Raw genomic sequence first — 23,666 nt, forward strand, 5'->3', positions numbered from 1 at the left:
AATTGTGTCCTCTACATCCTCACTGCTTTAGTTTTGGCTTGCATGATTGCCTCAGGGCTGTCTTGAGTTGTTACCTCTGTCTTCCCCTCTCTCCTTCCCACTGCTGCACCCAATTAACTTTATCCTTCAGGTCTCTGTCCCACTGAAGCCTTCATGTATGTAATTCCCAGATGAGATTCATCTGACTCTTCCCCTAGATGATAAGCTTTATGAAGCGTCTACCTGATATGTTATGTGCTTTCAGCATCTCATTTGATCCTCATAAGAATCCTATGAGATAGAATCCCATTTCATAGATGAGGAAACTCAGAATGGATGAATAGTAGATAGAGCCAGAATTCAAACCCAAGATTCCAGAGCTCACCCTTGGAACAACTGCAGCGTCCACAAACTGATCAAATCCAGCCCACGTGGGTGTTAAGTTTGGCATGGCAACAATAAGTTTCTACTTTCACTTGAAATCCAGAAATCTGGCAACAATGAGTCTGCATTCCTTGAACAAGAAACAGCTGGAGCTGCCCCTTTCGGTTAAGACAGGTACTCACCAGATCAACACAGTCCCCATTCGGCTTGCTTCAGTCATAAGCACTGTTGGCCCCACTTCATTACCCGAGACATGAACATCAGCCTACTGAGTGTCAAGATCTTTTCTTACACTGTGTTTTCTTACACCTCACTGCCAGGTACCGTGCTTGCGCCCACAGCTGGGTAGTTAGGGAGCTGGCAGAGTGAGACTGCATATAGAGATACAGAAAAACATTTACTTTTTACTTTATAACCTGCTCTACAGTTGGAAATTTTTACCATGAGCAGATATGATTTATATATATTTTAAACATGAGCAGAAAATACTATAATCCTGCCATGTTGAATTAAAATATAAAGACAACAGTCAGACCTTCTCAGACATAAGTGAACTCAAGGAATACAGCACCCACGGGCCCCTTTTCATTTGTTCAAAAATAATGTTTGTCTTCTGTCCTAAGGCATTTTATTTAAGAAACTTTGGAGGGATGGCTTAAGACCCCTTAGTGTCAGGTGGTTCCTATGTGAGGCCATGGGGCTGCAGACCACTTTCAGAAACAGGTGGAACCATTCAGTCTCCAGTGGGTTGATGCTAAAAAGGAATGGAGGGCACCTGTCTGCTTTCAGAACTATCTGCAGCCTTGGGCTGAGCGCACTGAATTCAGGAGCTGGAGCAGCCCATTTTTCTTGAACTTCCTTTTCAGCAGTGGCTGCTCCTCCTTCTCCATCTCTTCTGATCCCTGCAGAAGTTCAGAACTTCTATATCAGCCAGAGTAGGCTAAGTTATGCCGCAGTAACAAATAACACCCAAGTTTTGGCGGCTTACGACAACAAAGATCTGTTTCTCACCCACGCTGCATGTCTAGTGTTGGTCGATGGAGGGAGATCTGCTCATTCTAGTCACTCAAGGATTAAGGCTGAGGGAAGAGGCTCCATCTGGATATGAGCTTAATCACCATCCAATCATGGGTGGATAGATGGAGGAGGACTTGGTGAAATGTACACTGGTTTTTATAGCTTCTGCCCAGAAGTGACATAGGACAGTTGTGCTCACATTGTATTAACTAGTCCATAGGCTTCCCTAACTTCAAAGGGGGCAGAGACGGGAACTCCTTCCGCCTTCTCACTGAATACCTGTGAACATCCCTAATGACAAGCACAGCTTCCTATGGGTCCTAGGGGAAGGTATTGCCACCATATAGAGGATTTTCTGGGCAAGCACTGACTACAAGACACACACTGAGTATGGAGATTCCTCAGAAGACTAGGAATAGACTTATCATATGACCCAATAGTCCCACTCCTGGGCATATATCTGGAAGGAACCCTACTTCAGAAAGACACCTGCACCCCAATGTTCATAGCAGCACTATTTACAATAGCCAAGACATGGAAACAGCCTAAATGTCCATCAACAGACGACTGGAAAAAGAAGATATGGCATATTTATACAATGGAATACTATTCAGCCATAAAAACTGACAACATAACGCCATTGCAGCAACATGGATGTTCCTGGAGAGTGTCATTCTAAGTGAAGTAGGCCAGAAGGAGAGAGAAAAATGCCATGTGAGATTGCTCATATGTGGAATCTAAAAAAAAAAAAAAAACAGAGGCAGAATCATAGACATTGAGTACAGGCTTATGGTTGCCAGGGGGGCCGAGGGTGGGAAGGGACAGACTGGGATTTCAAAATGTAGAATAGATAAACAAGATTATACTGTATAGCACAGGGAAATATATACAAGATCTTGTGTTAGCTCACAGTTAAAAAAAAAAAGTGACAATGAATATACGTATGTTCACATGTAGCTGAAAAATTGTGCTCTACCCTGGAATTTGACACAACATTGTAAAATGACTATAACTCAATAGAAAGATGTTAAAAAAAAAAAAAAAACACATGCACTGAGTGAGCTCTTTTGTTATCACTTGGGATGGCAACATACACATAAAGTAGAGAGGAGTTTGATTCACACTGAACTGTGGTGGGCAAGTGAATAGAATAGGCAGAGGTGAGAGGTTGATGGTCACCCCAGGATCAGTAAACACAAAAAGCAAGGCCTGCACAAAGCTAGATCTGGCTAGTGAAGATGACAGAAGTGAAACATTCAGCAAGCGGGGTGGCTTCAGTTGACCACAGAACTCTTCAATAGTGCTCACTGGCCAGTGTCCCTGGAGGATCTCACGTCAGAGGTAGCTGAGTTTCTACTGTCCATCAGTGTTGCCGGTGGAAACTTCTCCCTGACAGTCTCCAAATTTATCATGTAGATAATCTCACGTTTCTTTTCAGAGATGTACCCTTCCGTTTGGGAGCCAGGATCAGTGCTCTAAGTGGGTTCCTGCAGCCTGCACTCTGGACATTGTAAAACTTTCCCTTTTTAAGATGGTAAATTGTAAGGGCTTTTTGGTGTGTTGGTTTTTTGTTGTTGCTGGTTATTTTTTTTTAACCACAATTAAAACTTTAAAATTTTTTGTAAATTTCCTCTTAAGTTACTACAGGAACTAGGAACAACACAGAGGACTCCTCTCTAGGTAGAATGGAAAGGGCATGATCTTTTTCTTGAAAAAGCTATTTGAGGATAAAATTTAGCTAACTAAGAGATGAGTTAAAATAAAAGGATTGTTGGATACCATTGAAAGTATTTAAATATTGATCTAAGACTGAACAATAAAGGAAATCAGGGCTGCAGAATAGAGTATAAATGTTACAAATATTGTAAAATAAAAATAATAATACAACCCACAGAAAATGATGTAGGGAAAGAAAGTGAGAGAAATACTAGAAATTAACTGGGAGTAGCTAATGCCGCTAGTCAGCTAGCAGCTTCTTCTAAAACGTAATTAATAGATAATGAGTCTATCCTTTCTGTTTTTCAGAATCTTCTTTCCTTAACCTTAAAGGAACACTATATGAAAAAATGTCATTTGTGCTGTACACCAGAATCTAACACAACATTGTAAACCAACTACACTTCAATTTTTAAAAATTTAGAAGTTTAAATAATGAATGTCATTTGTAGTAAAGAAACATTTCTCTGAAGTTCATTCTTTCAGTTACACTTCTATTCCTTTTCCTTCTGTGTAAGTCAAATAAATTAAATATAATGTTTTTGTTTTGAAATAGGACATATAGTATGAATGGATTGTTACAAATGTTTTTCTTTATTTACCCATAAGATGTCAGAATGATGTTCACCAAATGTTAATGCAGTAATGACTACTTTTGGGTGGTGAAATAGGGTGGTTTATCGGTTTTTTTCTTTGTTGCTTTCTGGTTTGCTTGAATTTTTATAATGAATAGGTATCATTTTAACAAAAATTATAATGTCATTAGTCTTAAATGTATATATTTAAAAAAATTTTTTTAAAAACCTGGGGGGGGAAAGGAATTAGGTTTATTTATTTATGTTAATGGGGATACTGAGGATTGAACCCATGACCTCATGCATGCAAACTTGCACTCTACCACTGAGCTGTACCCATCCCCCAAAATGTATATTTTAAAGAATGTAGTTGCAGACTTGACTAGACATTTCTCCAAAGAAGATCTACAAATGGGCAATAAGCACATGACAAGATGTTAAACATCATTAGTCATTAGGAAATGCAAATCAAAACCACAATGAGATACCACTTCACACCCCTTAGGATGGTTATTATTTAAAAACAAACAAACAACAGAAAATAAGAAGCATTGATGAGGATGTGGAGAAATTAGAATCCTGTGTGTTTCTGATGGAAATGTAAAATAGTGCAGCTGCAGTGGACCACAGTGTGGAGGGCCCTCAAAAAAATTAAACGTTAATTTAATGTGTAATTAATTATTTAATCAAACAGAATTATTATATGGCTTAGCAATTCTATTCTGGGTATATACCCAAAAGAACTGAAAGGAGAAACTTGAACAGATATTTGTACACCCCTGTTCATAGCAGCATATTCACAATAGCCAAAAGCTAGAAGCAAACTGTGTCCATTGATGATGAATGGATCAATAAAATAATTCATCATTATCCCATGATGAATGCGATACACTGTATGGAGATATCCCCTTCCGTCTGAGAGCCAGATCAATGCTCTAAGTGCATTCCTGCACCAAGGGCTTTGTATCCCATACATTTGTACAATGGGATATCATTCAAAAGAAATGAAACTCTCATACATGCTACAACATGGATGAACCCTGAAAACAGTATGCTAAGTGAAACTAGTCAGACACAAAGGACAAATACTGGATGATTCCACTGATATGAGGTCCCTCGAATAGTCAAGTTCACAGAGACAGAAAGTGGAATTATGTTTACCAGGGCCCAGGGGAAGGGGAATGGGGAGTTAGTGTTTACTGGGTACAGAGTTTCAATTTGGGAAGATTAAAAAGTTCTGGAGACAGATATTGGTGATGATTGCACAACAGTATGATTATACTTAATGCCACTGAACTATACACTTAAAAATGATTAAAATGGTGAATTTTACATTATGTATGTTTACCACAGCAAAACACTCTACTGTAAGAATGGAGGGAGGGGGAAATAATGTAATTGCAACAAGCTTTCTAGTTTAGAATGGATATGGAAGATGTGAGTTTGAATTATGCAATGAAGTCAGAATATTACCTGGAAATTTTTAAAATTTATATTCCAGTCACTTTTCACTTTCTTGTAAAAATAGACTATCTAGATATAATTGTGGTTTTTAAAACAAACAACTAGTATGAAATGATTTTGAGCAAAATTGTTTTAAAAAAAAGCAAGATGTAGAATAGTGTGTGTGGTTTGCTACTGTTTGTTTTAAAAAGTCAACAAACAAACATACATATTTCATCCCATATATGGAAAACATCCATGAAAGTATTCAGAAGAAGCAAGTAGCCATGGTTGCCTCCAGGGAGGGGAACTGAGAGCCTGGGGAATAGAAGTGGGAGGAAACCCTTTCACTGAACAGATGCCTTTTTGGCCCTTTTGAATATTGAACCAGACAAATGACTGCATTACCTTTGGAAAGAATTGCACACAATTATAAAGAGTCAAATGATGTTAAAAGATTTCTGGAAAATTCTGATATACATATCTGGTTGGTTGAGGACCACTACCACTAGATTGAATAAATGGGTGTTAAGCACCTCTTGTATGCCAAGCCCCTTGCTAGGCAGCTATGATGCAAAATTCCTGACCTAGTCCAGAACGACGAGGGAGCCTTAGGCCTTTGCCTACTTAGAGATGAGGGTTTGGGACTTAGTCTCCCTATAGTGTAGGCTCTGTAAGACAGTGGCCTCCTATACATTACTGCATCCTTCCAAAACTCTAGAGAGCTCTGAATCCTCATGTAAAATTTCCACCAGCTGCTACTAGGCCTCCTGCCTTCATTCCCTTTGTGAAATGGACCCTACTTCCCCACCCCTCTAGGCCCAGGGCAGCCCCTCAACTCCAGCCAGTCCTACATAGCTTTTAGGAACCCCTGAGGGGTTAGAGTTCTGCTGCCCAAAGCTCTCTCTTCTACAAGAATGACCTGAGTTCCACTTGCTTGGTTAAACAAGGGTCAGGGGTCAGCTGCCTCCCATAACTGACTGCCTCCCAAGCTTGATTCTATCCTTCCTCTATTCTTTTTCTTTCCTTTTCATATTTATGGTTATCTTTCCCCACCTGAAATGTTTTTTTCTCTTGTTATTTTCTTCTCTAAGAATTAAAATACAGTCAATAAACAACAGCTTTAAAATTTGTATATTCTTTCAAATTTCAGTGTGTGATTTTTTTAGCTTCATTCACTTTTTAAAAAACTTACTTACTTCTTTAAGCTTTTTTGGGGGGGTAGGTAACTAGGTTTATTTATTTATTTACTTAACTTCGTTTTTTTTTTTGTTTTTTTTTTTAATGGAGGTGCTAGGGATTGAACCCAGGACCTCATGCACGCTAACCACACTCTACCACTGAGTTATACCCTCCCCCCTCACTTTTTTAACTATGATGGAAAATGTGTATAAAAGTAGAACAGTATAATGAACCCTCATATTCTTGTAAACATAACCCATGTCAACATTTATCAACATGTGATAAACCCAGTTTCACCTATATCTCCGTTCTTCCCATCTTCCCCTCCCCCATTATATTATTTTAAAGCAAATCCCAGACACCATAGCAATTTATTTGTAAAATTCTTTACGATTTACCCAAGATGGAAGGAATCTTTTTTTTTTTTAACATAACCACAGGATATTTGTCGCATCTAAATAAATTATGGTAATGCCTTAGTATTATCCAATACATAGTCCATGTTCAAATTTCCTGGATTGTCTCATAAATGTCTCTATAGTAGGTTTATTGAAATCAGAACCCAAACCAGGTCCACACATTGCTTTTGGCTGTTGAAGTAGGCATCTTCTGAAGTGGCTCCAAATGACCCCTGCCTCCTGATATTCCCCTCCTCTCTTGGTGTAAGCTGGAACTAGTGATTTGCTTTATAATGAATTGGTAAGTGATGGGATTTCACTTCCGAGACAAGGCTATAAAAGACTGTCACCTCCATCTTCTTTGTCTCTCTCTGGATCTTCTCGGCTCCTCTGATGAAGTGAGATGCCACGTTGTGAACTGCCCAGTGGAAAGGACCACAAGGCAAGGACCTGAGGGTAGCCTCCAGCTAACATCCAGGGAAGGGAAGGACAGAGGTCCACAGACCAACAATCCTCCAGGAACTGAATCCTGCCAATGCCACGTGAGTCAACTTGGGTGCAGATTCTCCTACCCCTTGAGACGACTGCAGCCCTGACCTTGACTGCAGCCGGTGAGAGCCTTTCAGCCCAGACCCCTGACCCACAGAAACTGATATACTACATGTTATTTTTAAACTGCTAGGTCTTCAAGTAACTTATTACACAGCAATGATAACTAATCCTGTTGTTATGCCTCCAAAATTGCTAATCTACAGCAGTTCCCCCACTTTTGTTTCTCTCTCACCAGGCTTGGTTGGGTGTGGAAGATAGAGCTGTGTGTATTATTCAGTGTCCCTCAAAGAATGGCCAGCATTCCCTGGGAGAGAGGGTAGGGAAGGCCATACTAAAAATGCAAATGTTTGGGCTCCTTGGGACCTACTGAATGTCTGCGTGGGGACCAGGAATGTGTAATTTCTAAGAGTATCCCAGGGGACTGTTTTTTCCACTGAAGTTTAGAATCAGATAGACTCGGTTTGGAGACCTGGCTTTACCTCTAGCTGTGGGGCATTGTGTGACCTCACCTCTTTGAGCCTCAGTTTTCTCATCTGCAAGATATTCTCATAGTATTTACTTTGCAGGAGGTTGTGCCTAGCTGCTCCCTTTCCCACTCTCTTGATCCATGGATTCTCTCTCTTTTGAGCGAGAGAAAGGGAGTGAGTGGGTTGTCAGTAGAGTTGAGGGGTAACTGGGCCTAGGGTTGGTTTCACAGGAATCCTCACACACACTCAGTGTTGCTAGTAAACATGTACACTTCAAGTCCTCACACCAGAGTGGCAAATTGGTTTTCCAGTTTGATGTAGTCCAGGATAGGGATTCCTGACCAAGTGACTGGGGAAATAAATGTTCTCAGAAGGAGAGTGGGGTCCTCAGGACAGGGCAGTGAGGAAAAGCTGAGCAGGTGGTCTTAGCTGGTTATGAGCTTCGCCCTAGAGAAAGCTCTGGAGCCCAAAGTGTACTACCAAGTTAGTTCCACCTGGAGGCAAGGGATCTGTCTGTCTTTTATACATCTGGCCTGTCACTGGCCAAGTTCAGCCAAGAGGAGGCCTGCTGGGCAGTTCTCCAGAGGTGGGGACAGGTGGGGGATAGGTGTACTGTTGGTAAAGGGATCTGGGTGGGGCACTGAGAGGGTGCACTACAGTTCACCTTTGCACCCTTCAGATCTACTTGCTTCTCCTACTAAGTTTACTCCATCCAGGTACAGCTTCCCCAGGATTCTGATTGATCTGATCGGAATTTCTGGATAAACTCTCAGAAGAGGAGAATTAGTTCTAGAGATTTAACTGACACTTATCACCTCTTTCTTCTCCCATCCACTCCTTCTAGCCCTCCCCCTTCCCTTCTGCTCCTGGCTTCAGCTAGTATTTCTGCTGGTCTCAATGGTCTGTCTGGTGAGTTGCCTCTTGCCCTCATCTCTGAAGGGTTCAAGCCCCAGTTAACAGGCCCTATCAGACCATAGTACTTGCCCATGTACAAATAAAACTCAGCATGGGTGTCTGGAGATGTCCCAGTGGGTCACCTGAAGGCTAAACATATTCCTGCCGCCCATTACATAGTAGTCCTGCTTCCAGTGACGACGGTCTATTACCCCCACCAGCACGGCACATCTTTTCTTTGTCTGGTGGTCTATTGGCAGGAGACCAAAGTGATCAAGTGGTAGGTGTAGCTTAAAATCCAATGGGACTCTTGCTGTGTCCCCTTGTAGAAATGTCCCTCCTCACTCTGGGAATCAGGATCTCTAGACCCACAGGGCCTAAAGTTGGGGGACTGCAAGCATGAATTCTCCAAGGAGGTCACTGGAAGTGATGGTAAGTGGGGCCACGCTTGCTTCTACTCCTTGGTTCCCAGACTCATTTACCTATGATTGAAACAGCAGGTGGTGGGGATCCTCCCTAAATTGTTTAAAATTTTAGAGACCTCTTGTCTTAAACTTTTTTTTTTGAGAGCTCTTGTCTTAAACTATTGCATCCATTTTAATATGTGGAAGCTCCCAAAGGCCTCATTCCAAAATAGCTTCATTTGAAAGATTTGTTGTAGATTTGCTTTTTAGTTTTCTATACTATTTCTTTTTTTTTTTTTTTTAATTTTTTAAAGTTATTTATTTGCTTATTGAGGGGGAAGTAATTAGGTTTATTTATTTTTAATGGAGGTACCAGGGATTGAACCCAGGATGTCATGCATGCTAAGCAGGCACTCTCCGACTGAGCTATACCCTGCCCCCCATACTATGTATTTCATGAACATAAAATCTATGGCTGCATGTGAAAAGTATCAGATATTTTTCATAACTGTTTTGTATACATTTGACCTCTAGTACGTACATTTTCAGTCAATATGATGCAATTCATTTGATAATCATTGATCAAGTAACTACTATATTATTGTAGAAGGCTAATGAAATAATATAAAAGGTACTTAAAACTTTAACTACTGCTCCCCTCTATGCTTTAGTTGAGTGCTCATCCTAGTAATCTTCTCAAATGCCTTTCTCCTTAGAAGGCACTATTAAATGGGACCATGTAAGGTTGTAGGCAAGTCAGATCAAAGGCCTGAATTGAGGGTCATAGTCAGAGAACTTCTTAAACCCAGAGATGATCCTCAAAAGTGTTTGTAAATGACCAAACAGGGGGGCCACTGGTCTGACTAAATTGATCGATCATAGCTAATATTCAGAGACTGACAGGAATTTCTCCCCTGAACTAAATGAGGGCAAGTAGAACTTCCAACATAGGTAAATGGGTGTGTCAGTCCTTTGATATCATTGAGATGGCCACCCAAATCTTGAGGGAAATAAAGTCCTTGTTTTGTAAACATACTTATTGCAGGACCAGAGGTGTGGCTCCAGAAATAATCCACAACTCACCAAAACCTCCCCTGCTTGTCTTAAGAGACTTGCAAGCATTGAGGGAAAAATAAAAAACAAAAAAGCCTTAAGGGAATGAAGTCATCATCCTAGGTAACTTGCCTTTCTATGACTTTGAAATGCAAATATTCTACCTGGTCTTCTCCAAGAACCATTATATCAGCCATTTTTTTAAAATGCAAATTTGAGAAAGGGTAGTGACTTGTCAAGGACAGATGGAAATCTTAAATATCTTCCATAGAAGTTAGTAAAAATGTTTAACCATCTAGATAGGTGACCTTGACTTGTTCCATTTGCCAGAAACCCAATTTGAATCCAACAACTTTTGTAACAGATGGATTTTATATTGTTGTACCTGATTCGTGGTGAAATTTTGAAACGAGAATTATGAGGTATCTGCCTGTTTGTACGTATTTACACGTGTGTTGTAGTTGTATAGTACTGCCAAAATTAATTTGTAAAAGAGCTCTATTTAATTGGCTTAAAGGAGATTAAGTGCTTATATAAATACTCAGAATTTTAAAGAAAATTGGCCATAGTAAATTTCAGATTCACGTGATCTGTGAAATATTCAGTACTGAATTGATGTCTGGTATTGAAGCTAGATTAAACTTGTTGGTTTGATTAATATAAGCATGTCTTTAGAGTCACAAATGTTGAGTAAAACTTCTGTTGTACCTATGTGTACTAGAGGTCAAAAAGACCTTATTATCTGTTGCAAATTTTTCAGTAAGAAAATTAACTTGGTATAATGAAATTCTTATAAGAAATTAAATAGAAATGAGATAAAGAGCTTTGGGGTCAACTATTTAAGAATAATTATCTCAGGAATGTCCACTCAAAAATTATCTCTCCAGGTATTTGGTAACTTGAAATTTTAAAATTGTGCGAAGTTAAGTTAAATGATGGAGGTTTATTAAATGGCTAGGTCATTTCCAGATAAAATAAGATATTGAAATATTAATTACTGAAACATTAATTGGCTTCCCTTTGCAGAAAAACTAAAGGTATTTAGGACTATTGATGAATATATTTAGTGCCAAAATGGAATATTTCCTATAAAAAAGCACATGGTTTTTAGAAATTATTATTGGTATTTATGTTTGCCAGTCTACAGAATGCTAACATAAAAGACAGTTCATAATTGCTTACTTCTCAAAGTTTTCACTAGAAATTAAGGCTTTTAAGGGTTAAAAATTACAATATAGGTAATTAAAGCTACTAAAATAATAAGGGTAACATTTTGGGATGCCAGGAAAGTAGGATGTGTGCTTCAGTAAAAGAAAATGAGGAATGGAATTGTGAAGGAAAAGCCTGGCTGGTCTAACAAGATAACTCACAAGTCTAGGAATGTGAAGGAGAGGCTGGGCTGGGCTAACAAGATAACTCACAAATCTAAGTATCCGAATACTGATCTGAGTTCTGCTGGACTAACTTGTAAATCTAAGTTAATTAGTGTTGGTTTGCTGTTTATTTTTTTTTTCACTAGCCAGCTGGATTTTCAAAGATGTATATCTGGCTTTGGAATGTTGGTTTGCTGCCTCCCTGCCTCCACTTTTGTGATAATGATGCTGCTAAAGCTGTTCCATGCCTATTGGCCGAATACCCCAAGCTTGTACTTTGCCTATGAAACCTCTTGCACACATCTTGGAGGTGCTCAGAGCTTCAGAGCAGAAGCCCCTCTGAGCCCTCCGGCGTAATACATCTGAGTACTTCAACCCTCCGAGTGGTGCTTGTTTCTTGGCTAGCCTGTCGTTTCCGTAACAGAATTGCATTTTGTTAAGGGAGAAAATAGGTTTGTCCTATAGTTGATAGTTTCTGGATGGAAAAAAAATAAGGGACAAACTGATACGGATACATAAAGTGATGGAAGTTTTGGTGGAAGTGGAACCCTGGGGAAAGAGCTTTGTGCATGATCAGGATTGGTTACATTTAGATTGATTTAAATAAGTAAATGTATTTGGTTGTTAAAAGTAAGCTAACACAAAGCTGGAATTTGATTCTCTGTTTAAAGGACACAGTTTTCTTAAAATGTTAACGTGCTTTCAGTAACAGATTGTAAAGTTTCTTTACCTTTTGAGTGACCTGTTCTGTATTTGCCTTTGAATTATTTTATTATTATTTTGGCTTAATGAATAAGTATTGTTTCTTAGTGACCTGTGATCTTATCTGAGCAAGTGTTTTGAAACCTGCCAAGTATCTAATTTTAATTGAAGTTCTTTTGACTTCCAGCTAATTTTGGGATGCTTCAGAAGGCCCCTGAAACATCCCAAAGAGAAATTTCAAACCAGTTAGTTTCATTTGCTATGTTAAATTACGTGGGAATTATTGTGCAGTGAGTAATCTTAAGTTATGTTTCATGGGAAAATGTTATGGAAACTCTATGGAACTCCTAAAAATCTGGTATATCCTGGTAAAACACTATCAGTCATAATTCTAGTTATTATCTTAAAATGTTATATGTCAAAACAGTAACACAGTTTCTTATCAATTATTTTGTAATCAGGTTTTTAACTACCTTCTTAAATCTTTTGTCATCCATAGGCAGTTACGATTTTACTCTGTTGCCTTTGAAAAATGCTTTCTCTTCAGGAGGATTTATAGAAAGGACTTTTTGACAAATACAGGTTTGTGAAAACCTGTACTTTTTTTTTTCCTGGCCTTTTGGGAATTCAGTCTGAGACTCCTTCTGAGGAATTCCAACACAGCCAATTTTAAAAAGTCTCTAAGATCAATAAATCAGGCTTACAAAGAAATTAGTCTTGACTTGGCTGTGTTTGGTGGAGATAAGGTGAATTTTAGAGAGAAATATTATGTTACAGTATATATTAAATTCTAGTTTGGTTAATTGAAGACTGTATTTATGAAAGTTATTGTGTTAGCCACACTTTTCCCCTGATGTTCAGGGTGAAAAGAAAATTATCTAGTGGAGTTACCACAGAGTGTAACTCCTCATAGCGTATTATTGCTTGCTTTAGGTTTGATGCTAAAAGCACATGTGCAATGTTTGTGACAATTGGGTATAATCGATAAAATGATCCCCATTAATATACTTCTGAGCCTGTTCATGAGATCTGATTAGTTTCCCCAAGCGTGGATACCTAGGCAAATATAAAGGAGGACTAGCACCGAGGGACGTGATCTGAACCTGAAGCAAGCAGCTAAAACACCCCGGCATCAAGGGACAGATATGTTGATCATCAGTGCTTTCTATTGAAATATTTGCAATCAAAAGGAGAAAAATCTGCACACACTAGTATGGGGAAGTCATTCTGGCTTATACATGATTTAACTTCAACTTTACTGACCAAAGCAGCCTGTTTTGTGGCCCTTCGAACATGCATTGAACATCTGCTTTGGCCTTTGAGGAGGACAATGCACTTGAAAGTCAGAAAGGAGTAACTGTAGTTCAGAAATCCAAGGTAAAACTAGGTGGACATAGTGGATGTGATTTTAGACAAGTTTCTAGACAAATGGATACCTGGCCACAAGTCTCCACAAATCACCAGGTCCAGATTCATTATCCTGAATTTCTCAGGGAATGAGATCTATTTTGTAATTAAAGTTCAGGTTGTCACTCCAACTACCTCTAATTGGGTCTGTCGCACCAAAATGGCAGATCACAAGATTGAGACCTTAATCATACTAGATTCGGATCCAGGACTTGGAACTCAGGAATATTTTCAATTCCGTGTCCATTCCTCAAGTTGAAGCAGGACTACACCCCATTTCAGCAGGAAGTAGACAGAGCGGTCATCATCCCATTCCCTCAGAGCTGGGAAAAAACTGAAAGAGAAATGGGAACTGAAACCAAGTACCTCTGCTGAGTTTATGATTAACCTCTCTATCCAAAATGCTATTCCCTGTTCTCAAGATTGAGGAGTATCAAAGAAAAGGGAGATTGAAACGGCTGGACCCTGGGGGTTCTCCCTGGTACAAATCCTTTCCGTGACCCAGTTTCTGTTTTGTAAGAAATATGCTTCATTCAGCCTCCTTGACCTTCCCTGAGTTCCAAAGGGCAGATTCAAACAGTTGCTAATCAGGGAAGGGAGGGGATGCAGAGACCTGGGAGGAATTGTCAATTAACGATAATGTAGCCTTAAGGCAGGGTCCTGGTCCCTCCTCAGGGCATATGCATAACAATTCTTTGAGTTCTTCTGTAGGAACTAAGGCCCCCACCCATGTGGAAGTTGGCAACTTCAGGCTGAGCACAAGATTCCTGGAACACCGCCCTGTTAACCTCACCACCAACCAATCAGAAGAAAGTTACACACCCTGCTGCCCTCACCCCGAGGTTTGTCTAGAAAAACTTCCTCCAAAACCACTGGGGATTTGGGGTTTTTCAAACACAAGCTGCCCATCCTTTCTTGGCCCTGCAATAAACCTTTCTCTGCTCCACACTCTGATGATTCAGTTTGTTTGGCCTCACTATGCATCAGCCATATGAACTTCTGTTCGGTAATATGTCTGGGTCCCAGCAGCATGAATTAGCCATTGGTTTAAGGTGTGTACCTCATCCTGAAGAATGGTGCTGTATTCTTCCCACGCTGGCATCTCAGCCGTGCCTTCCAAAGGCAGTACAGCATCCTAAGAGGCCATCAGCATCAGTGTGTCCACCACCACATTTCCATTGCTGTCAAGTGGGTGCCTCAGTCCAGTCCGAGGGAGGAGGCAGCTGGGAGTCATTAGCAGCCAATACTCACACCAGCTGGGAGATGGGCGCACTACCAGTAAAGGGGATCTGGGTGGGACACCACCTGTATTCACTACAGGATTTAATTGAAATTTTCCATGTAATTTTCCAGCTGTCCCAATACCTTTTAAAATGTTAAAATAAATAGTTTATCCTTATTCTTCTTTGTATGAAATGTCCCTTTTATCACATCCCAAATTCCTGTCTACATGGCTCTATTCCTGGTCTTTCTCTTCTGTTCCACTGACCTACCTGTTCAGTTCTGCATCTCTGGCACTCAGTGTTTAGTATAGTTTTAGGGTCATTTTTGTTCCTTGGTAGGTCTACTCATCTGATTAGACTGTGTTCATGTGTCACGTCGCTTGGGAAGTTTGGGTCACGCAGTGGGAATTCAGTATGAAATTGTGAACGGAGGACAGGCTTCCTGGTTTTTCTCCACTTCCTCCCGATTTTAAAACCAACACCCCATTCTCCCATCCAACTCTGCTCCTGGTCTGTGCTCTTCCTCTTCCTCTTCCTCTGGCCCTTCTCATCAAGCCCAGGGCTTCTCAGGAAGCAGAGGCAAAGCTTGGCTGGATTCCAGAGGGTGCCAAGGACTGGACTGGGACGGGGTTAGGACATATACACAGAGCATGCTGGCTCAGTGGCTCCCACTTGGTCACCGTGGTGTCCAACCATTGTCTTCCTGCATGGGGACAGATGGTGGTGCAGACTCTGGGACACTAAAAGAGCTATGTTTGGGGATGACAGGGAACAGCCTGGACAGCGGAGCCAGTCCCCTGAGTTCAAGACCTCTAAAGTTCATTCTCTGTGTAATCTTGGTAAGTCACCAAACCTCTCTGAACCTCATCTGTGAAAATGGGAAGAATAATAAAACCTACTTCCCAGGGTCATTACAAGGATTACATGAGATAATATCTATATATAAAGTGACTGATAACATAATAGAGGCTAAAAAATATGATTCTTTTCCTCCCTCTGCATTTCATCTGTGAAATGGTGATGACAGCCCCTTATCAGTTTCCTTGAAGGGAACCCAGGGTGACAAGGGCTGTGGAAAGGGCTCATAGGCTGGAAAGTGTCGAACCCCAGAGACTAGAGCCGGTGATAAAGGTAAAGAGCCCTGGCTCCAGAGCTTGGGTTCAAACCGTAGTAGTTGCTCCCTACTAGTTGTGTAACCCTGAACTAATCACTTAACCTTGCTGTGCCTCAATTTCCTCATCTGTAAAATGGGAAAACAGTACTATCCATCCCATGGGGTTTTGTAAAGGAAATATGAGTTATTACACAGTTATTACGCAGGCCCTTAGGCAGCGCTGGAGAAATGTTAGTGATGATATTGATAAATAAGTTTGAGCCGCAAGGCTGTGCCTCCCAGGAGGGCAGGATGCCCCTAAATCGGGTTCACCACCCCCCAGCCTCTGGAACAGTGCTGCAGAGGCTCAGGGAATCAATAAAAATTGGGCTATGCTGCTCATCCTGCTGGTCCTTACATTGAGGGCTTCTCTTCCACACGCCCTCACTGCCCAATCAGCCCTCCTCCCCGTCACTGACATGGGCACACCTTGAGATCAGGTGCAGACCAGACTCCTTGGCCTGGCTTGCAGAGCCCCCGTCTTCCTTCACCCATCACTCACTGAGGTGTCTCCTTTGAGGGTGGCCTGGGGCTAGGGCTGTAGAGATGACAAGTCCCTGTCCCCTGTCGTGTAGGGAGAGAGTCAAGGAAACTGAGAATTACAATGCAGGGTGATCGGTAGGCAGAGAGGGGAGTTAAGGGGCTGCCAGAATCCTGAGGGGGCAGAGGAGACAAAGTTTCCCCGAGGAGGTAAAACCCAAGTTGAAGGTTAAAGTATGAGAGAGATTGTGTCAAGTGAAGGGGGAGCAGGAGCACTTTCTATGCAGGGACAGTGATAGGAGGGGCTGGTGCTGAGCAGGCATGAGGAGTAGGTTTCGTGGCTGAGATAGAAGGTGGGGAAAAGCAAGACGTGCGGTGCAAGGCTGTGCAGGGAATGGGTTATTGAAGGCCTTGAAAGCTGGGCTACAGAGTTGGTACTTCATCCAGAGGGCGCTGGGGAGTCAAGGAAAGGTGGGGGGGGGGATGGCGAGAGGGGATAAGGCGACCCTTGCTCTTCCCCTTCTTGTCATACCTCACCAACAACCAATCTCTTTGTCTACTGCCCTTGTTTGTTCCTGAAACCTGCCAAGCATGCTCCCACCTCAGGGCCATTGCACTTGCTGTTCTCTTTGCCTGGAGAGGTAAAGATGAAGATTTGCAGTCAGGGGTGGGTGGGAATGGGATTTGGCTTAATATTGGGGTCAGGGTGGGGATCTGGCTTGGAGTTCTTGTTTGTTTGTTCTGAATGGGCCTCATTATATGACCTGCAGGATGACATTAGGGTCATGCTTGAGTGTGCTGGTGGATGGACAACAGATCTCTTGGGAGCAGTAGTGTGGTTGGTGGGGATTGGGCTCCAAGCATGGGGTGGTGGGGAACTGACGTTTTTGCCATCGGTTGGGGGCATTATGTAACATTGAGGCAAAGCTTGAGGGGCCCAGAAGGGGCTTCATAGCAGGGGCCAAGGCACTAGGTGGGTGAAGTCAGCAAGAGCCTAGGAGGTGGAAATGATTATTCCAGTTTCCAGATGAGGAAACAAACTGAGGCTCAGGGAGGTTCGGTAATTCTAAGTTGCTAGGATTTCCCAGGCATCAGCTTCTGGTGAGACCAAAACAGAGATGGAGACAGGTGGGCTGCAAGGTGGGGCAGGGCGGGGTGGCAGAACTAATGATCTCTGCCAAGACAGACACCTTGGTCAAATGGAGCTGGGTCTGTGATAGGGGCCAGTTCCTCCAGCTGTGAAGGGCAGCTGGGGGTCCAGAGAGAGAGAAAGTGAAGTCCCTAAGAGGAGTGGAAGGTGGTGGGGTTGGGTGAGGGCGAGCCCGCCCTCTGGGGTGAGGCTCAGCCCCACGTACGCTGTCCACACGTGAATAGCACCAGATCAAGTATCTGCCTCCTTCTTTCCATCCTCTGCTCCTGCCCTCCTCCTCCTCTTCCTCCTCCTCCTCCACTACCTGGTCTGGCCCACGCCTCAGTGCGCCACCTCAATGAGCCTGGTCTAATCCCCTGACATCACCACCTGCCCAGCACAGGCCCTGCCTGGCAACCCTGGCAGCCCCTGGCCTTGGAGACCCAGTTTAGGATTCCCCACCGCAGAATCCATCTTTCCCTCAACGTCTTCCCTCCTTCAGCTCACAGTTCAGATCGGGGACACCCCAGATCCAGTCCCGAGCTGGGGGGCAGGAGTCTAGGATCTGTCCTGGCCTGGCTGTGTGACTCCAGGTAAGTAGCTGCCCCTCTGGGCCTCAGGCGCCTTATCTAAGTCTCCTCTACCCCCAGCTAGTCACATTAACCTGTTTTGGCTTCTTCTCAGCACCTTGTAACTTTAGGAAATTTTGTTTTTTTAATCTGTTCACATGTTTCTTGCTGGTCTCCCCACTAGACTGTGTGCCCCTATTCACCCCCATCCCAGCACACAGCAGGGCCTCCACTGATAACTGCTGACTGAATGTGGACATGGGTGAATGAATGAACAGATTGTAGCTCCTGCCTTAGCAGGAAGGGTGTGTTCCTTCTCCCTCCACACCAGCCCCAGTGTGGGTGAGGGGGGAGGTAGAGCTGTATTCTAGCCCCGAACTGGATGGAAGCAAAGTGGGGCGTCTGGCTGACCTCTGACTCAGCAGGTGGGCAGGGGCTGAGAACTGAATCTCCCTTAAGGAGAGATTGGGAAAGGTCTGGAGAAGGACTATGACGCTGGACCTATCTCTCTGTCCTTCCCCTCTGTCACAAGGCTTCCCCAGGGGTAGGGTGGGGTGGAGTAGGGTGGGGGAGAGGGCCTCAGGTATGTGTCTGTGTGTCCCTGTGTACTGTACCTGGGCAGAAAACCTCTGCTGGCCTAAGATCTTGCAGGACAGCAAGGTCATGGCTAGATTTCAGGACTCCTCACCTCCAGCTGCACGTATCTGCACATGCATGGGCATGTGTGTGTGTACACGCCATGTGTGTACGTGTTTGTTCCGAGCATGTGCCTCTGGTGGGGCCTCCAGTGGAGCATCTGGGTGTGGCTGGGTGTTCATGTGCATCTGCAGGGACACATGTGCACTCGTCTGTTTGGCTCTCCCCGACGTAGTGTGTGGTACCACACGGGTGTAGGCATGTCCACTAGAGTGTCAGCTCCACGAGGGCAGGGATTCGTGTCTGACTTGTTCCCTCCCCTATCCCAGCACCCAGAACAGGGATCAGCACACTACAGGGGTCAATATATACTTGACTGAATGAATGGATGAACGTGTGTGCACATGTCTGGTGTGTGCCCACTTGCCAACTCGTGTGTAGACGTGCACATGCTCCTGTGTCTAAGGGTGCACCTGGGTGTGGGTGATGTCGCTCACACACCACCCTTCCTGTCCTTTTCCAAACTCCTTTGGAGCCAGGGCCCAATGCCTGGGTCCCTGTGGGGCGGAGCAGGGGGCCGCCTCCTCACGGGAAACTGGATCCCAGGACGTGCAGAGCAGCAGGGAGCAGGGCGGCCCCTTTGTCCCCCGATAATCCCCTCCCTGCCTTGCCCCCTTCCTCCCAGCAACCAGGGTTTAAGGTCGAGTTTGGGGGCTGAAGGGGACTAGGATGTCACCTTCCCAACCTCTCACCTTCCTCTGGGGCATCTGCACCTTCCCCACCCCACCCCCAGGGTATGATTCCTTCCCTCCCTGGTGGACAGCCCTAGTGCTCAGCTCCAGGTATAAAGCCACCTGAGTGGGTGGGAGGACAGGTGCCCCAGAACTACCCAGAGGCTGCCGAGAGGAAGGAGTGAAGACGAGAGCATGAGCTGCCAGCTAGGTGAGTGACGGGGGCAAGGCACCAGGGTCCTGAGACCAGCAGGTGAGGGGGGACTGCCCGGGCCCTCTGGCCCGTCTGACTCGTGTGCCTGGCTGTTTTTGCATCTGCTGAGAACCTCCAAAGCCTTACACACAGAAGGCTTCATTTATCATTCATTCATTCATTCATTCATTCAAGAAATAATTATTGAGTGCTTATTATGTGCTAGGTAGTATTCTAAGTATCTGGGAACACGGTAGTAAATGGAGATTTCATTCTGCAGCCAATACATGTAATAAATAAGGAAATTATAATTCCAGTGTAACAGAAGGTGACGTGTGATCCAAGTTTGTTGAATGAATGAATGAAAGGGCCTTCACCTTCCGGGAATTCAGAAATGTAGACAGGGAAGCAAAGGAGGCCATCCTGGTTTCCCTCTTGTCTCTATCACTGCTGGTGACCTTAGGTAATTCCCCTCCTCTCTGAGCCTCACACCGTTGGTGGGAAGGTAAACTGGGCCTGACTTTTGAGAAGACAATTTGGCAGCATTTACTCAAATTTAAAATGAACATCCCTCCCAGCAGATATTCCCACTTTCAGCAGTGCCCAAAGAGGCTGGGATAAGGATGTTCATGACAGCATCCATTCATTCAACAAATATTTATTGAGCTCAGCTAGGTGCTGGGGAAGCAGCAGTGAATGAAGCAGGTGAGGTTTCCTCTTTCCTAGAGCCAACATTCTAAGGCGAGAGACAGCCACAAGCAAGTAGCCAAATAAATAAGGTAGCTGCAAACAGCAGGAGGCTCTGAAGACTGTGCAGCGGGGAGAGGGAAGGGCTTTTGAGCTGAGGCCTGAAGAACCAGAAGGAGCCAGCCTTGAGAAAGTGTGGGGGTGATCCTGCCAGAGCCCAGCAAGGGCGAAGCCTGAGTTGGGGATGCTTCAGGATGCTTCAGATGCCTCAGAGCCCACACTGGCTTTCACCGTGTTAGGTGGGAGCCATGGGGAGGTTTGGGTAGAGGAGGGACCTAGCTGGACTTGGGGAGCTGCGAGGTGGCGGAGGGAGGCAAGAGAGGAGGCAGAGACCCCAGGGGAGGTTACGGTAACGTCCAGGCAGGAAGTGCCGGTAGCAGTCGGAGGAGGAGAGTAGTTGGATTTTGGATACATCTTTTCAAACTTTAAAGTATAAGGGGGGTAGGGGGTACAGCTCAGTGGCAGAGCATATGCTTTTTATTATAACTAGCAAAAAGTATAGGGAAAGGGGACAAGTCTTGAGCTCAATGAATTTTCACAAGGTCAACATATCCTTATCATAAGTGCTCAGATCAAGAAACATAGACCTCTTGGTCACCTTTAAAGGACAGAGCCAACAGAATCTACTGTAGGTTGAATTTGGAGAAAAGGAGAGAATGAGGCATCCAAGAGGACCCCATGGTTTTGACCTGAGCACCTGAACATAGACGTGCTCTTTCCTGAGGTGGGGAAGTCTGCGGGGCAGGGGGCAGGGAAGAGGGGATCTAGATCTGAGCATTGGATATTTTGAATTTGAGATGCTTACTAATATCCAATGGAAAATGTCAAGTGGGAAGTTGAATATGTGGGTCTGGGGTTCAGGGGAATGTTCTGGGCTGGAAATAATCTCCTTACAGAGTGGTTCTGCCCTGACTCGGACACACAAGATCGTTCGTTGTAGGCCACAAAGGTTGTACCCATTCGAGAAGCTGTTTTGACAAATGAATGAATTGGCAGGCGAAGACGGGGCCTTAGTGCTGACCTCTGATTTCTTTTGCCAGCCATCCTCTGCCTGCTGACCCTGCTGCTGCCACCCCTCAGTCGGGGGGCCCCCATGTCCCCAGCTGAGCGCATCACTCAAGCCTACAACCTGGCGCTTTCCATGCAGGAGAATATGTCAACACTGCTGCAGACTTACGTGAGTGACATGCGCAGGGGATGAGGGGAGAGGGCGCTGCCCTTCTGGCCCAGCCCTGGGTAGGGGAAGCACAGAAAGGCCAGAAGGCTCCTCCGTGGGTCCAGGTACAGGGGCTCTGCCAACTAGAGACACACCCACAAGAACGCTGTCACTGATGGCTGGGTGACCTTGGGCAAGTCATTCCTTCTCTCCGGACTCAGCTTCCTCATCTGCCAAATAGGATGGTGAGCCTGCCTTGGCTGACCTCTCAGGACTGGTAGAAGATTCAAAGGAAGCACACAGAGGCAAGGGCTTGATGGGGTCATGGTTCTTTCCACAACCATATCTGTGCTTTCTTGAGCCCTATGCCATGCTGGGAACTCTATCCTCATTATTTTACTGATTCCTCAAATAGTTCTGTGAGGTGGAATTATCACCCATTTTATAGATAAGGAAACTGAGTTTTAGAGAAGGTGGATAATTTGCCTGAGATCACAAAACTCTAGAAGTTCAAACTGGCAGCCTGCTGGCTGGGTCTGACCCACAGGTGTTTTCTGTTTGGGCCATGCAGTCAAGTTTTGAGTATGAATGTCTGTCAAAAAACAGGCATGGGGATCTTGTTGGCCTCCAGCCCCTCTCCATGTTTGTCCTACCTTCTTCCCAAGTGACCTGATCTACCTGGTCCCTGGAGGCCCCAGTTCGTGACTCTTCTACTGTACTATATTCTACGTCCATGTGAAGTTACTTAATCTAGTTTCTAGTCCATATCTGCCACCAGTCCCTGGGTTTCTTTGGGCACCCTGAGCCTCAGTTTCCCCACTTGTAAGATTGGGTGGAGGACTAGGTGATCTGTCAGTTAGGGGTTTTATCAGTGTACACTAAAATTCTGTGCATCTAGGTTTGTGGAGGTGAGAATTTGAATGGAGAAGTCACTCAACTAAACTCAATAATACTAAGAATTATTTATTAATGATTATAATAAAGTGAACAGGGGGAGGATATAGCTCAAGTGGTAGAGTGTGTGCTTAGCATGCACAAGGTCTTGGGTTTGATCCCCGGTACCTCCTCTAATAACAAATAAATAAAATAAATTACCTCCCCCCAATTTTTTTTTAAATAATAAAATGAACAAACACAAACCACTAAATGCCATAAATAAAAAGGAAACAGGGATGTAAATTGTCAAGAATATATTGTCAATAATGTATTTAGATTGAAAATGTTGTCCTGAGTAATATAATCATAGTGTTCATGATATAAATACAAATATATCATTAGTGAATGGTATTAGTGCCCTTATTGTATGTCAGGTGCCCTGCTAAGTGCTTTATATAAATTACTTCTTACCATCTTCACTGTAACAGTGCCACGTGGGAATTACTGAAGCTGCGATTCAAAGTCGCACAACTCGTATGCAGAAGCAGCCGAGATGGAACCTAACAGAGCCCAGGCTCTGTGCTAGAACATTCCACCAACTCCCTGAGAGGCAGGGAATGGCAACTGGGAAGATGCCAGTCTCATGGGAGACAGTCAGGGGAGCCCCAGGACAGCCTTTCAGTCCTCTCACTCCTATTTGTCTCTGTCCCTCATGCAGCTCCAGGCTCAAGGCAGCCCCTTTAGTGACCCTGGTTTCTCAGCCCCAGAGCTCCAGCTCAGCAGTCTGCCTCCTGCTGACATCTCCTTCAAGACCTGGAATGCCCTGGATGATGGGGAGCGTCTGAGCCGTGTCCAAGGGGCCTTCCTGGCCTTGACCCAGCACCTCCAGCTCGTGGGGGACGACCAAAGAGACCTGAACCCTGACAATCCCATCCTGCTGGCTCAGCTCAGGGATGCAAGGCTTAGGGCCCAAGGCATGCTGGGCAACGTGGCTGCCATCATGACTGCCCTGGGTCTGCCCAACCCCCGAGCAGAGGATACTCTTGGACTTGTTCCCTTTGGGGCCTCGGCTTTCGAGCGGAAATGTCGAGGCTACATAGTAATCCGGGAATATGGCCACTGGACAGACCGAGCTGTGAGAGACTTGGCTCTGTTCAAGGCCAAATACCCTTCATAAAGGAGGTGGGACTTCGGGTCAGAGGCTGCAACACTTCCCCTTTCACAATG

The 23,666-nt window shown here is 44.1% G+C and overlaps 1 protein-coding gene across 1 annotated transcript; it reads left to right on the top strand.

Moving 5' to 3' along the window:
- Positions 1-19,662: 19,662 nt before the first annotated feature.
- On the top strand, positions 19,663-23,616 carry LOC116657651 (cardiotrophin-2-like). The gene is made up of 3 exons (XM_032461062.1): positions 19,663-19,678; positions 21,448-21,584; positions 23,158-23,616. The coding sequence occupies exons 1-3, from the start codon at positions 19,663-19,665 to the stop codon at positions 23,614-23,616; spliced, it is 612 nt and encodes a 203-aa protein (XP_032316953.1).
- Positions 23,617-23,666: the final 50 nt, after the last annotated feature.

This window comes from Camelus ferus, chromosome 18, assembly GCF_009834535.1.
Source record: "Camelus ferus isolate YT-003-E chromosome 18, BCGSAC_Cfer_1.0, whole genome shotgun sequence".
NCBI classification, from domain to species: Eukaryota; Metazoa; Chordata; class Mammalia; order Artiodactyla; family Camelidae; genus Camelus; species Camelus ferus.

Excerpts from the sequence above, each read along its gene's own strand:
- LOC116657651 (XM_032461062.1), top strand. Across the intron at positions 21,585-23,157 it reads CAACACTGCTGCAGACTTAC|CTCCAGGCTCAAGGCAGCCC; the intron begins GTGAGTGACATG and ends TCCCTCATGCAG.